Source organism: Capricornis sumatraensis, chromosome 21 (assembly GCF_032405125.1).
Source record: "Capricornis sumatraensis isolate serow.1 chromosome 21, serow.2, whole genome shotgun sequence".
Taxonomy (NCBI): domain Eukaryota; kingdom Metazoa; phylum Chordata; class Mammalia; order Artiodactyla; family Bovidae; genus Capricornis; species Capricornis sumatraensis.
The window spans coordinates 28,228,642-28,244,227 of NC_091089.1; the positions used below are offsets into that span (position 1 = coordinate 28,228,642).

Genomic DNA, 15,586 nt, shown 5'->3' on the forward strand with positions numbered 1-15,586 from the left:
CATCCTGGAATGTGAAGTCCAGTGGGCCTTAGAAAGCATCACTATGAACAAAGCTAGTGGAGGTGATGGAATTCCAGTTGAGCTGTTTCAAATCCTGAAAGATGATACTGTGAACGTGCTGCACTCAATATGCCAGCAAATTTGGAAAACTCAGCAGTGGCCACAGGACTGAAAAAGGGCAGTTTTCATTCTAATTCCAAAGAAAGGCAATGCCAAAGAATGCTCAAACTACCGCACAATTGCACTCATCTCACATAGTAGTAAAGTAATGCTCAAAATTCTCCAAGCCAGGCTTCAGCAATACGTGAACCGTGAACTCCCTGATGTTCAAGCTGGTTTTAGAAAAGGCAGAGGAACCACAGATCAAATTGCCAACATCCGCTGGATCATCGAAAAAGCTAGAGAGTTCCAGAAAAACATCTATTTCTGCTTTCTTGACTATGCCAAAGCCTTTGACTGTGCGGATCACAATAAACTGTGGAAAATTCTGAAAGAGATGGGAATACCAGACCACCTAACCTGTTAGCCTCTTGAGAAATCTGTATGCAGGTCAGGAAGCAACAGTTAGAACTGGACATGGAACAACAGACTGGTTCCAAATAGGAAAAGGAGTATGTCAAGGCTGTATATTGTCACCCTGCCTATTTAACTTCTATGCAGAGTACATCATGAGAAACGCTGGACTGGAAGAAACACAAGCTGGAATCAAGATTGCTGGGAGAAATATCAATCACCTCAGCTATGCAGATGACATCACCCTTCTGGCAGAAAGTGAAGAGGAGCTAAAAAGCCTCTTGATGAAAGCGAAAGAGGAGAGCGAAAAAGTTGGCTTAAAGCTCAACATTCAGAAAACAAAGATCATGGCATCCGGTCCCATCACTTCATGGGAAATAGATGGGGAAACAGTGGAAACAGTGTCAGACTTTATTTTTGGGGGCTGCAAAATCACTGCAGATGGTGACTGCAGCCATGAAATTAAAAGACACTTATGCCTTGGAAGAAAAGTTATGACCAACCTAGATAGTATATTCAAAAGCAGAGACATTACTTTGCCGACTAAGGTCCGTCTAGTCAAGGCTATGGTTTTTCCTGTGGTCATGTATGGATGTGAGAGTTGGACTGTGAAGAAGGTTGAGCGCCAAAGAATTGATGCTTTTGAAGTGTGGTGTTGGAGAAGACTCTTGAGAGTCCCTTGGACTGCGAGGACATCCAACCAGTCCATTCTGAAGGCGATCAACCCTGGGATTTCTTTGGAAGGAATGATGCTAAAGCTGAAGCTCCAGTACTTTGGCCACCTCATGCGAAGAGTTGACTCATTGGAAAAGACTATGATGCTGGGAGGGATTGGGAGCAGGAGGAGAAGGGGACGACAGAGAATGAGATGGCTGGATGGCATCACGGACTCGATGGATGTGAGTCTGAGTGAACTCTGGGAGATGGTGATGGACAGGGAGGCCTGGCATGCTGCGATTCATGGGGTCGCAAAGAGTCGGACACGACTGAGTGACTGAACTGAACTGAACTGTGTAAAAAGATGATCTACTTAGATGAAAACCATTCAGGTAGGAATGATACTGAATTTCCTTATAATCACTGAAAATAAGGTTAGGGCTTAAAGTTGTTGTTTGATTATCTAGCTGTAACTTTTTTGATTTTTCTGGCACTTGATTACCATAAAGAGTGAACTTCTCCAGTTGGAATTCACGTACAGTTGACTGCATGGGTTTCAGCATTTATTTCACAGTCAATTACATTATAAAATCTATTTTAGATATTATTTATACAATATGAGTGAATACTTCTTTATTGTTAGGGTTTATAGATTCTCCAGAGGGCAAATCCACTTTCAGCTTTATTAAATTTATAGGAGACTTTCCGTAGTCACCTGAAGAGGGAATGGCAACACACTCCAGTATTCTTGCCTGGAGAATTCCATGGACATGGGGGAGCCTGGCGGGCCACAGTCCTTGGGGTTGCAGAGTCAGACAGGACTGAGTGCCTGAGCAAGCACTCCGTATTAATAATATTCACTTTATCTGGGGCTGAAAAATAATGCTTAGTATTGATGTTTTGATTTGTCTGTGTGAGGTTAGTGATAGAAAATGTCAGCTGTACACTCCGCATTAAAATGAAGACATACTTGTCTGTAGATTTCCCGTCATTCAATTCCTATTCAAAGAGAGTGCCTCTGTAGTGACCCCGTAATGCATTTCGTCCTGGCGTTTTTGGAATAGTTGCCTTTGTGGTTTAACGTTGATAGTTTCTATGGTTGCTAGCCTTAGGCCCACAACTAAAGCCACAAGGACTTTTTGAGATGAGTTTAAATAGTTCAAATGAAAAATGAGCGGAGAGGGAAAAGATAAGCAAATAAACTTCAGACAAGCTCAAGTAGTGCTTACTGTAACAAACTGTCATGCCTGTGTATCGTAGAGAAAAGCCACGGGGGCCGTTGCAGAGTCGTGAGCTGCCTGTGGCAGGGCCTCTCTTGTTCAGGAGGCTGGTGGGGAGAAACACAGCTGAGTACGTGCCTGCCAGCTGAGCAGGCGACACACCCAGAGACGAGGCTGTGACAAAAGGGAGACAGCACTTCCTTCTGTAAGGAAAGAGACACTCCAGAGAGAGGGGGCACGCTGAAAGTGGATCTCGCAGGATGGTTTAGTAGATAGCTGAAGGGGCAGTTTGCAGGCACAGGAGGCTCTGTATCCTGAGAGTGGGGAGTGGTCGGCTATGACTGGGGTGGGTGTGTTGTGGGATGTATGGGAGGTGAGGCTACACAGCAAGGTGAAATAGTCATAGTCTCAGTCACTCGGTCGTGTCTGACTCTTCACGACACCATGGACTGTAGCCCACCAGGCTCCTCTGTCCGTGGAATTCCCCAGGCAAGAATCCTGGAGTGGGTAGCCATTCCCTTCTCCAGGGGATCTTCCCAGCCCAGGGTCTTCTGCATTGCAGGCAGATTCTTTACCATCTGAGCCACTGTGTAAAGGACTCACCAGTCCGAGGGCTGCCTGGGTCCCATGAATTGCTGGGCATCCATGAGGTGGGCATCAGGGGAGTGGAGCCCTGAGCACGTGTGCAGAGGGTTCACTTCCAGCCAGGGGTGCATCTCTAAAGGTGCATGGTTTTCCAAGAATCCAGGGACAGAAAAGGGTAAAACAAAGTGGAAAACACTACTTTGGGAAATGTAACCTTTACCTGCTTTCAGTAGATGCATGGTGGGACTAGGACAGGACTTCAGAAAGGTGCTTCGGATGAGCAGTTGAGATTGAACAAGAGTGGGGAAGTATCAGGCCCTGGAAGAGCCACACGGAGCTCCCCACATGGCCTGGAGGAGCGGCTGGGGTACGTGCCGGGCAGTGGTGCTAAAGAAAAGAGAGATGCTTTTGGTCCAGTGTGATGACCAACTGAGGGATCAGGGTTGATTTCCAGGTTTTGGCTCAGTGGTGGTTAACCGAAAAGCAGATGGCAGGATAAACCTCACACTTGGGAGAATGGGGAAATGAATGAGTTCGGTGTTGGGCTTGTTCTGTTGAAAGCTCAGGAGACTTTGTTTGGGGTCTGAATTTTTTCAGAGAGATCTGGGCTGGAGGTGGTAGCAAGTGAGCCTGGAAGAAGGCTGCATATGAGTGGGCCCTTGGAGAAAATCAGAGCTCGATGGTCAGCAAAGAAGGGAGAGAAGCCAGGGAAGGCGGGGGTCAGGGGTCAGGGGACGTGTCCTGAAGGACAAGGAATAGGCTCTGCCTTGTCCCATATCTCAGAGCAGTAATGGGAGTGTCTGTGAGAGGCTGTTGAACTGGGCACATCTTACACTCACGGGACCACAGCCAGCATGATTCAGTGGAGTGGTGACATGAGAAGCCAGGTATCCTGACCCAGAAGCGTGTAAAAACTAGTTGGTTTAAAACAAAGAAGTTCAGGATTTCCCTGGTGGTCCAGTGGTTAGGACTCAGCGCTTCCATGCAGTGGGGTGCAAGTTCAACCCCTGGCCAGGGAACTAAGACCCTTACACGCCTCAGGTCATGACCAAAAAGAAGTTTTGTGGGAAAGGGAAGGAGACTTGGGGGAAGGAGTCTGTGGACGAAGTGGTGTTAAGGGAAGAACGATTTAGGAGGAGATGGACTGAAGTGAGTTTTAAGCTCCGCGGGGGAGGACGCTGTGGACAGACTGAGATGCGAGTGAAGGGAGGAGGAGGGAGGTGTCAGGGAGCCCGGATCATGGCGAAAGTGGCAGGAGACAGAACGTGCTCCTGGGGGGGCACTGGTAGGGACTAGGAGGAACACCGCCTCCTCCAAGCAGGAGTGAGACCCATTTGGAGATGAGGGGGAGGAAAGTCCAGGGGGCTCAGCCCTGTTGCTTCTACGTTCCCAGTGGAGTAGGGGCCACATGCATATGAGGGGTCGGCCACGAAGGACCGGGCAGCTTGAACCATGAGATGCAAAATATTTAAAAAGCAGTGGTAGGGAATGCAAAGTGGAGTCAATAAATCATGCATTAAAAGGTGCTGACTCACCTGTTAGCCAAGAGAGCCCTCCCCACACAGGGGTGGTCAGAAGCTACAGATAATGTGACTCTCGTTTCTGTTGAAAGCTTATTCTGTTTAAGGCAATCAGTTGGGTCCTATCACCTCAATGATGAGTCTAATCTGTGTGCTTACTTGATTTTCTAGGGGGAAGAATTTGAGTGGCATTTCTCAGGTGATGAATTTGAGCATGGGAAATTGTTGAGCAGATGTGGCAGGTCAGGAAGGGAGGGAAAATAACAGTGTCTGAGTATCTGGGTGTGTCTTAGTCTGTTTGGGGTGCTAAAGCAAAAATACCCTAGACTGGATTACTTAAACAGCAGATATTTATTTCTCAGTTTTGGTGGTTGGACATCTGAGTTCAGAGTGTCAGCAGGTTTGATAACTGATGAGAGCCTGATTGCTGGTTCATTGATGGCTGTCTTCTTGCTTGGCATCATGTGGTGGAAGGGGTAAGGGGTCTCTCTGGGGTCTCTTCTATAAGGGTACTAATCCCATTCATGAGGGCCTCATCCTCATGATGTAATCACTCCCCAAAGGCCCTGCCTCCTAACACCGTCACATTTGAGGTTAGGATTTTGCCATGTGAATTTGGAGGTGGGGGACCACATACATTCAGCCCATTTCTCCACAGGTGTGCTGTGATTGGGTGAAACTCATGGAGCTGTGTTGCTCCAAGTGTGGTCCAGAGATGATCAATGTGTGCCAGAAGCAGTGAGGAGGAGGGTTAAAAATGCAGGCCTCTAAGCCAGCAGTCCCCACCCTTTTTGGCACCAGAGGCTGGTTTTGTGGAAGACAGTTATTCCTTGGAATGGTTGGGGGATGGTTTCAGGATGATTCAAGCGCACTACATTTATTGTGCACTTGTTTCCATTATTACATCAGCTCCACCTCAGATCATCAGGCATTAGATCCCAGAAGTTGGGGACGCCTGCTCTAAGCCAAAGCTCAGAGCCGTAAAGAAAGGTTTCTGGGTTGCCAACCACAGGATGTAACTTGATTGGGTTAAAGAGGAAAGGGAATCCATAAAGAGATATCAGGCAGCCCCAGAAAACCTGGGTGGCTGCGGAGTTCAGTTCAGAGGCTGAGCAGCCAGAGCAAGGCCCAGACCACTCTGGGAAGAATCTCCTGCCGCCATGTGGCTGGGATCGCAGCTCCTGCTATGCCTGTGTAGGTCTGGGGACCAGAGGTGCCACTCCTGGGGCCCCTGACACCAGAAGCTTCTGCCGTCACTGTGACGTCTGCTTCAGCGTCACCATCTGTGCATCTCATCACTTGACTCCTTCTCTCTGCTGAGAGGTTGGGAGAGGTTCTAGCTTCTTCCTCTGGGAGGCAGGACTCAACAGTGGGCAGTTGTGCAAGCCCTGAAATGTGTTGACATGTAAAGCTGGCTGCCCACAAACGTGACCATTTAGTGACACAGGAGCTCTGAGAATGGGCCCAAGACCTTCTTTCTCAACAGGCAGGACTGGTGATCCTCAGCCACTCCACCAAAATTAGCTATTGCTTTTTTAGGAGACCAGGGAGACAGAAAAAATGGGGAGACAGCAGAGAGAACTAAAGCCAGGACTGGCTGGCTGTCACTGCTGACGCTGCCCGTCATTCTAGGTGACGGTGGGGCTCAGGGTGTGAATTCAGAGCTGATGTTACCAGGAGGATGTCCAGGGAAGGAGGTGAATGTCGCTGAATGTGGCTGCATTTTGGAAGGTAGTTTGGCTAAAAGCCAGAAACTTCAAAGGAGGTAAATTTATGAAAAAAGAAAGTAATGATTTTTTATGAAGTGTAGGTATAAGTCTACAGTGTACCTTCTTATTTGCCTCACCCCAACCTTGTGGATCTCAGAGACTAAGCAATGAGCACGGTTTGAGAAGAATAGTGTTTCACTTAAAATGAAGAGTTGGGGTGATATCCTAGAAAGACGTTGAAGTACAGTATATGGGAAACTTCTTGGCCAGAGTAGGAGATGTGGGTTTAATCCCTAGGTTGGGAAGATCCCCTGGGGGAAGAAATGGCTACCCACTCCAGTGTTCTTGCCTGGGAAAGCCCAAGAACAGAGGAGCCTGGTGGGCTACCGTCCAGGGGGTCTCAGAGAGTCGGACACGACTGAGGGACTAACACTTTCACTATGCTGTTTTCCGTGGTGATTATACCAGTTGACATTCCCACCAGTAGTGTTGGAGGGTGGAACACTTTCTTGAGTGAAACACCAGGTATGTAAGGAGATGAGAGTAGCCTTGGTGGGTACCGTGGGAGGAGGGACTTGGGGTCCCACCACAGGCTCACCTGTGAGGTTCTTTCCTCTGAGGGTAGTTTGGAAACCGTGTCACCACTCGCTCACCTGTGAAGTGCCTCTTCCTGGCCACTCTCTATAATTTGTCCCTTTTCCTTCACTTTCTGTGCACAGGAATAAGTATTTTTTTCTGATACCACGTGTTGAGTAGCTGCGGCTGGTGTATGAAGTTAATAATAGGCAGATTATGACCTGTTTGAATAAAGGGGCATAAGCTCCTGACACGTGGTTGGCGGGGAGCTCCCGCAGCATCAGAGCTTCTACTCTGGGGAAGTGGGACCCACAGGATTGTTTTGATTCAAGGTGCCATTTCAATACACCTCACACGGAAAGAAGAGTCACGAGGTTTATTACTCACGGGCAGGGGCACAGAGAGCTGATGGAAGGGTGGCTTGCCACCCCCGGAGGTAGAGAGCAGGCACCAGGGATCTGTTGCTGATAAGGTGGTTGGGGCAGAGGTCACTGAGTTTTCTTGGCCTTAGTTCTAAGTGGTTGTTATTAAAGGGGCCTCTGGAAAAGCAAAGTGGGAGCTTTTTGGCAGGAATCCCAAACTCAACCCCTTATCTGAATGTCCAGACTCAGGATGTGAGCAGGGTTATCACACCGTGAAATGCCGAGGCAGCAGCTCAGGAAAACAAAGGTTGTTTTTCTCATCACAATTGATCCCGTGATGCCTCAGCATTATTAATCTTCAGGGCAGATCACAGACACTGTGTGAATGGTGGAGATATTAAAGGCCATTGGCAAGGGTGTTGTTCACCAGCACACAAAGCAGAAATGCCATTGGCAGTATCAATAGACAAATGCCAGTTTGCAGTCCCGTCTGTAGCCACCCACTCCATTATTTGGGGTCCAGCCAAAAAAATTAAGCCCTTGGATAACGTTCGGGTAGGTATTTGATTTAAAAACCCAGGCGAGATTGTGGAATACTAGTACCTATTGGGCCATCTTTTGAATGTTTGTGTAAAGTTTGTGTGGAATTATTGACGTACACACAGAGAGGGTTCCCCTTACAGCGCGCACACACCTTCTTCCTGGGCCACTGAGTACACCATTTGTGCTAAAGAATCTCACTGCCGCTGCTGCTGCCTGAAGGCTGGGCTTTGTGCGGTGTGCTTGGCCGTGGCGGCTCACAGGTTGGGGTTTGCTGTAATGACGTGTTGTTTGGTGCCCAGAGCGGTGGCACCTTGAGTCACCTCAGTCCCATTGAGGGAGGGAGGTGGCTGACCTACTGCCAGTGTAATGGCCTGAATGTCTCAGGCTTTGACATGAAGTGGCAGACAAAGAATTGCGGGGTTCTGTTCAGTGATGCAGGTGTTCCCAGGGAGACTGAAGGGCCCTGGTGTGAAAACAGGGGTGCAGGGAAGTGGAGGGAAGGAGGAGAAGTCAGGGGTCTTCCCCAGATGGCTGCACTGTGAGACCCAAGATGGCTGTGCTGTGAGACCGCCCCCCCGCCCCGCAGATGGCTGCGCTGTGAGACCCAAGATGGCTGCGTTGTGAGACCCAAGATGGCTGCGCTGTGAGACCCAAGATGGCTGCGCTGTGAGACCCAAGATGGCTGCACTGTGAGACCCAAGATGGCTGCGCTGTGAGACCCAAGATGGCAGAGATTATACTCCTTGGGACCAGGTCTGGGTCCTAGGACTCCATGAGTGTGGTCAGGGCATCCATAGCTGTGCCAGGAAAGGGTCGGGGTAGATGGCCACCACCAGGAGGTTGTTAAGAAAGATGGTTTCAGTAGTGACATCTGTTGTCCTACTTGTTACGCCTCGTAACGGTGCCCTTCACGTCTGTTTGGAGCAGTTCCAGGAAAGCAATGCAATTTGGCCTCCAGTGTCAGTGAGAACATCCCACTGGATAATTAGAGAACAGGTGATCATCCCTCAGAGGAAGGGACAAGTTCAGGGACCTGCAGGGTCCCTAGGGAAGGGGTCTTGGTCGCTGTCACTCTCAGGGATCAGGTGTGGGATCCTGGGTTCTGCTTCTGGGATGTAGCACCACAAGAGGTGACAGCAGCTTCCTCCAGGATGGGACCACTGTCTGCTGAAGAGCACCTGGACAGAGGCGTCTAACTTGTGTTCAGCTGTCCCAAGGTTAAGTCACCAGGGACCTGGATCTCCAGAGCTCCAGTAAGGAGCCTGTCGCTCATCTCATGAGGGAGGCCAAGCTGCTTGTTTCTGTCTCTATAGGCTTGGAAGGTTCTCTTTCTCTGTAAACAGAGCCCGGAACCAGTTCCAAAGACTTCTAAGAGCCAATTGGTGCCCTCTCCCTCTCCCTTTGAATGAATTTTCTTAAAAAAAACACACACACAAAACTCTTGCATTTCTATCATGGTATAGCTAGGTGTCTCATTCCTCACTCACACTGGCCATTGCTGGACCTTTTGGTATATGCTGCATAGTAACAAGGAACGCCTGGGGCAGAAGTCACCCCTTCTCCAACTCCTGTGCTGCCACCTCCCATTCCAGGGGGTCCCAGTCGACCACCGAGGGGTTGGGACCCGCCTCTACTAGTGCAGCATTAACAGACACATTTGGGAAAGCTCCAGACACTGAGAACATAGGTTCATAACTTGCTATGTGCGTATGCCACCAGTAATGCCCAGACCATGAGGATCTTACAAGCTTCCAGTAGTAGTTGTTTTTTTTTCTAGTATTTATTTATTTGACCGTGCCTGGCGTTAGTTGCGGCATGTGGGATCTAGTTCCCTGACCAGGGATTGAGCCCGGATCCTCTATACAATGGGAGCGTGGAGTCTTAGCCACTCGACCGCCAGGGAAGTCCCTCTAGTAGTTTTTTCACCTCCTCTGGGGGCTTGGGAGGGCTTGGGGCCCCACTTTCAACAGTGTATGATGCACTTGCCTCCTGGGTGCCATGAAGGCCCTGGTAGAGCTGCACCTCTCAAGGGTTAGAGCAGCTCTCCATGCTCAGCACTCAGTCCTGACCCAACACAGCGGCCCCGTAGCTGGCCTCCCCCTCTGGCTCCAGGGCTCCAGGGAGCTCTCCTTGGCTCCTAGAGCCTCAGGGCCCATGCCTCCGCCCCTGCCCAGAGAGAGAGGGGCAGAGCCCTACCATCCAGTGCCCAGACTTCCACAGGTGGTTATAGCCGATCACCTTCACAGCCGACGCCAGGTGGGGTCTCATTCAGAGAATAAAGTGAAGTAGAGGCGCTTCAGCCTAGGGGCTGCTGGCCGGGCTCTGCGGGGGAAGCTGACCCGGCACAGCACCAGCAGTTCGGCAGGGGAGGGAGGCTTCTCTGCCAGGCCTGGCATCAGCGACACACAGCAACTCAGAGGAGCCGACCTCCAGCCAGCAGTGGTTCTTTCCCCGAGAGACTGAACAACCTGGAGGAGGAAGTTAGCCATTTGCAACTCCTAGGCATCTAGGAGTATGAGGCCCCAGCCGTACCCACCATCCCATCCTCCTTCTCAAGTGTATTGAGCAGCTGGAGCTGGTGTATTAAGTACATGGAGATGATGACCTCCTGAATGAGGGGGCACCAGCCACCCATACTGGTTGGCAGGTGGCTCCCTTAGCATCTGAGCTCTCACTTGGGGGAAGTGGAGCTCGGGGGTCATTTTGATGGAAGGTGCAGTTTCAGTACACCACAAAAAGGAAGTAGAGTCTCAGGATTTACTCACAGATTCCAGAGGGGGCCAGGGCCCAGGGAGCTGCGGGGTGGGGGCCGCCCTCCGTCCCAGCTCACCAGCCAGCAAATGGAGAGCAGGACAACATGCACCTGTCACTTAAAGGTGGTTGGGGTGGAGGCTTAACTCTGAGTGTTTATTTGAGAGCTTCCCCAGGAAAAGCAGAGTGATGGGCATCTTGCACTCAAGTTCTTATCTAAATGTCCAGACTCCGGGTGTGAGCAGGGTGGTCACACTGTGAAATGCATAGGCAGCAACTCAGAAAGAAATGGCTGTGTTTTCAGAGAAACAGAAGTTGGTTTTTCTCATCAACCCACCCCACCCCACCTCCACTAATCAGTGTTTATTTTTCCTTCTCTCTTTGTGACCACACTCTTGCTATTCCCGGTGGTGGTGGTGTCTGTCCTGGAGCCTGTCCCCCACCCCCCAGTAGGGAGGTTGCTATTACTCCTGGCATGACAACCTCATGCCACTGGGTCATGTTTGGCCTTCAGCCCGTAAGATATTAAGATTTCAGAGCAAAGAGCAATAAGCAAATAGAAAAGATGCTGAGGGTCTCTGAGGAATGTGAATGGGGGGGCTGCTGTGGGGAGGAAGGTGAACTTCGGATGCCTCAGGCATCAGAGATTGTTAAGTGATGGACACTGAAGCCCCCTCCCCCATTGAGGAGAAAGATATAAGGCCCACCTCTTAATTTGCTGGCGCATGTGTGTTCAAAATGAAAATTAAACTACAAATAATGCTGGAGCAGACTGCTGACAGTAATGATGATTGCAGCTGTTGAAGCTATAAAGCTGGGCAAAAGGCAAAAAAATTGGTTTAACAGTGCATAAAGAATACCAACTTAGGTTCCTTATATGAACTACTTATTTAGTCTAATTACTATCATTTGGGGAATCATGCATACCAAGAAATGCATCAGATTTACTTGTGTGGATTTTATCTGATTACAGTTATAGATTCTGTTTCTGTCAGCTGAGTCATGAGAGTCTATGCTCACATCGACTGGTGGATCTTGCATTTGATCTGTCCTTCCTCTGCAAGTTCATAGATTCGGTAAATCTGCCCTTTCTAAGATTAGCTACTTTGCATGTCTTGTCACAGCACACATTAGAGGAACAGACGGAGAGGATTTTAGATTTTTTCCTAGCTTACTCTATGTAGCAAAGCCATTTGCATTTTGAAATACTTCTTTCTAGTGTGCCTGCCAGTGCAAGAGATCCAAGAGATGCTGGTTCAATCCCTGGGTGGGGAAGATCCCCTGGAGTAGGAAATAGCAATTCACTCCAGTATCTCGCCTGGAAAAGCCCATGGACAGAGGAGCCTGGAGGACTATAGTCCACAAGGTCGCATAGAGTCAGACATGACCGAGAATGCACACAACAAATGAAACAAGTAGTGCCTAAGTGCTTAATGGTAGTGACCGTGTTCCTGCCTCGTTAGGTTGAGGAGGGAGATGGGAAGACGGGTGGCTGTGAAATCTTACAGAATAGAAAGTAGCAGGAGGAAAGGAAAGGGGCTCTCTTGAAGAGCGACCGTGTGTTTCTCAGTTGTCCCTTGGTTTCTGAGGGGCATTGGATCAAGGGCCAAAATATGAGGATGCTCATGTCCTTCCCTTACTCTGTCGGCCCTCCACATGTAGGCTCTGCATTCACAGATTTCAGCCAACCTCATGAATACATGCACTTCCCTGGTGGCTCAGACGGTAAAGCGGGTTCGAGCCCTGGGTTGGGAAGATCCCCTGGAGAGGGAAATGGCAATCCACTCTAATACTATTGCCTGGAAAATCCCATGGACAGAGTAGCCTGGTAGGCCCCAGTCAATGGAGTCACAAAGAGTCGGACACGATTGAGTGACTTGACTTCACATGGATACAGAGGGCTGGCTGACTGCATGTATGGAATCATGGCCACTGAGCTCAGATGCCTTGAAATAGGTAGCCTCAATATTTGTTGGTTTGCATTTTATGAGACAAGGAGGTGAAAGAACTTAGTTGTTAGTCCTTAGTTCTTGTTTGCTTTTTTAAGTTTAATTTTTGTAACTTTTTATTCTGTATTGGGGGTATAGCTGACTAACAGTGTTGTGATCATTTCAGGTGAACAGCAAAGGGACTCAGCCATTCATGCGTGGTTGCCAGGGGGAGGATGGCAGGAAAGGAGAGTTAGGGAGTTTGGGATGGACATGTACACACTGCTGTATTTAAAATGGATGACCAACAAGGACCTACCATATAGCACAGGGAACTCTGTTCAGTATTATGTGGCAGCTTGGACGGGAGGGAAATTTGGGGAAGAATAGATATATGTATGCGTCTGTAGTTCTTGGTTGGTTTTGATTGAGTTAATGGAAATGGTTTTCCATGCAAGAGTCATTCCTGTTTCCATAGTATATGTTAGAAAAACTATTAGTAAAACAGCTCCAGGAATATCATTTATTTGTTAATTTGAAGAGAGAGTGCCTAGCAGACCAGGAACATCTTAGAAGTTTATAGTTTTCATTTTGCATGTCATGGTAATACATGATAGGTGCTCAAAATAAATTTGTTGAATTGTGTTTGCAGATTCTCTCTTAAGAAATGTCAGTAAACTGGATGACAGTAGTAGCAGCTAAATTTCCTGCTGGTGTACCTTTGTGCCCAGCATCTAATGGGTATGACCACAGTGGGAGGCAGATCTCTTTTTACAAATAAGGAAACTGAGGCACAGAGAGGTTAAGTAATTTCCCTAAGACACAGAAGCTAGGATTCAGCTCCCAAACTAACTGCTTAATTAACTTTTATATACTGGGCATTCATGTCTTCTATGTTGAGTATGTTGAAATTAAAAATGGTTTCTAAATAGTTGATTAAATTGAAATGATAAGCTATACTGTAATGACTGGAAACATTTACTAAAGAATACTATAATATTCATCATATTACTCGAAAGTGAAAAGCTTAAGTGCTTTGGTTTTCTTTGGCTGATTTGCCAAAGATAGTAGGGTAACCATATGATTTATCATCCAAAGTCACACTGAAAGGTGGTATTAACAATTATATGGTGAAAACAGGACTAAATGGTACTATGCCAGCAAATATGTTATGCCACCGTGCTACTGAATGTTGTTTGTCTGACTTCATATTAAAATGGTTCTTCACATTTTTGACCTTCTAGGGGGATTCCTCAATGTCAATGTAAGTGAAGTCAGTTTTGATGAAATTCATCAGCTCTTCTCCAAGGATTTAGATATTGAGCCAGGAGGTCACTGGAGGCCTAAAGACTGTAAACCCAGGTGGAAGGTGAGGTCCATTGTTTCATAAATCATGTGACTGTTACTATGCATTCGAGAAAAGTGTTTTCAATTTAGAATATATAGTGGAATCCCTGTGTCTTGATAAATAAAGACAGTTTGGTGTTTAGTGTTTAAGTATTGACAGTTCAGATGTGGGTTAGTTGTGTTACCTGTGAAGATGAGCTACACCTGTGCTTACACAAATACTAGGCTCCTGTGTTCAGTCTCTCAGAGAGCCTGCTGATAAGTTCCTCACTTGGGACTGGCTTGGGAAACAAATGGTCTTCTGTTCTGTTTGAAAGAGAGGCAGTGATGTCTTTGCCTCCCAGTGCTGCCCCTGATGGTTACTGACACCTGCAGGCGTGTCCCCACCGAGGCCTGGAGCCAGTGGTTTCCAGCTGGGTCTAGCATTGGGGCTCCTGAGTCCCAGGATTCTAAAGAGGCTGCTTGGCGGTCCCTGCAGGACACACAGAACAACTCTGGGCCCTTTTTCGCCTCTATTTCAGAAAGCAGAGTGTAAGCTTTTCATCTTTTTGATATGTCAGAATCCTACTTTTAATGTTGTGTTTGAAAAACTGTAAGGGAGTCAGCGTGCCCCTGCTGCTTAAAAAAAAAAAAAAAAAAATTGAAAACCGTGGTTTAAGTCAGTTGCTCTCAACACTGTGAAACTGGTTAATAAGCACATGCCCATGTAATGTTGTTATGTTTGAATAGGAAGTAGCATTTATGCCATTCAAGTGAAAACTGCATATGATTAAATCAGATGTATGATTAAATCAGATGTTATATCCTGAAGGGCTGTGATGTAACCTTAATCTGGGAACATTTTTCAGTTCTTCTTTTAGTATTTTAGTATTTTTAGTATTTTTTAATATTAGTATTTTGTTAAAATATTTATCCTTTGGTACCAAAAAACGATAATCACTCCTGGGAAGGAGAATTGTACGCTGTTGAGCTTCTGATGAAAGCTGTCTGACTTGACTGGCCGTGCGTCCTTTGTGTTTGGGGTGTTGGGGATCTGTATTACTCATGTTGGCTTCCCTAATGTAGACACCAGTCTCTCGTGTAAGGTAAGCACTAAACCCAGCTTTGCCGAGTTGAGTTTATGAGACAGATAAATGCCTTGCTATAAATTATTAAATAATTTTTTATTTTCCTCAAAAAAGTTGTAAAACTGCTGAAATGGATTCCAGTACAAATGTTGGCAATGCATTCTGTTTTACAGTTGCCTTATGCTGTTTTCCAGAGCAGATTCAGATGATAAATTGATTTCATGATTGATTTTATCATGTTTGTGTATAAAATATGGCCCAGTTTACATAATAACTACTTTTTAAAATGTCCTGGGCAAAATAAATTATTTTTCTTATTTGGCTGATGAGTATGTATGTTGAATGCTAATGGGAAAAGTGTCCTCAATCACAGAGGCTGTGGGAGAGCGTGGAGGTTGGTCCTCAGATGTGTTAATACACGCGATGCATCCCCCTCAGGTGTGCATTGTGTGGTATCACAGGATAACTTGGGGTCAGAAAAATTGAGTGTTTTGTCCTCTCTCTAGTTGTCTATATCAGATGTTGCATTTTAAAGTGTTTTAGGGTTTGTTTTCTTCTCATTTTCTGGGAGAGAGGTATGTATCACACATAGGTAGCTCCTACTTACAGATTTTAGTAGCCTGTAAACTCCAGTGGATGGGTAGGTAACACTGTTGAAAGTGGTGTTTCAGGAGCCAGCTAATTCAGGATTCTAAATATGGTACTGTTGCTCTTATTAGAGTTATGTCTAGTCTCAGCTTCCAAGCTATGCAGCTCAAGGTATGGGAGGAAATTTGGAGATAGCTCAGAGATGACTTGTACTTCCCAT

The 15,586-nt window shown here is 47.2% G+C and overlaps 1 protein-coding gene across 2 annotated transcripts in view; it reads left to right on the top strand.

The window, feature by feature from the left end:
• Positions 1-15,586, top strand: part of B4GALT6 (beta-1,4-galactosyltransferase 6) — a 66,699-nt gene that overhangs the window by 34,974 nt on the left and 16,139 nt on the right. For both annotated transcript variants that reach the window (XM_068993850.1, XM_068993851.1), the window contains one exon: positions 13,609-13,733. In XM_068993850.1, the coding sequence (XP_068849951.1) occupies positions 13,609-13,733 (125 nt within the window). The remainder of the gene's footprint in view (positions 1-13,608; positions 13,734-15,586) is intronic.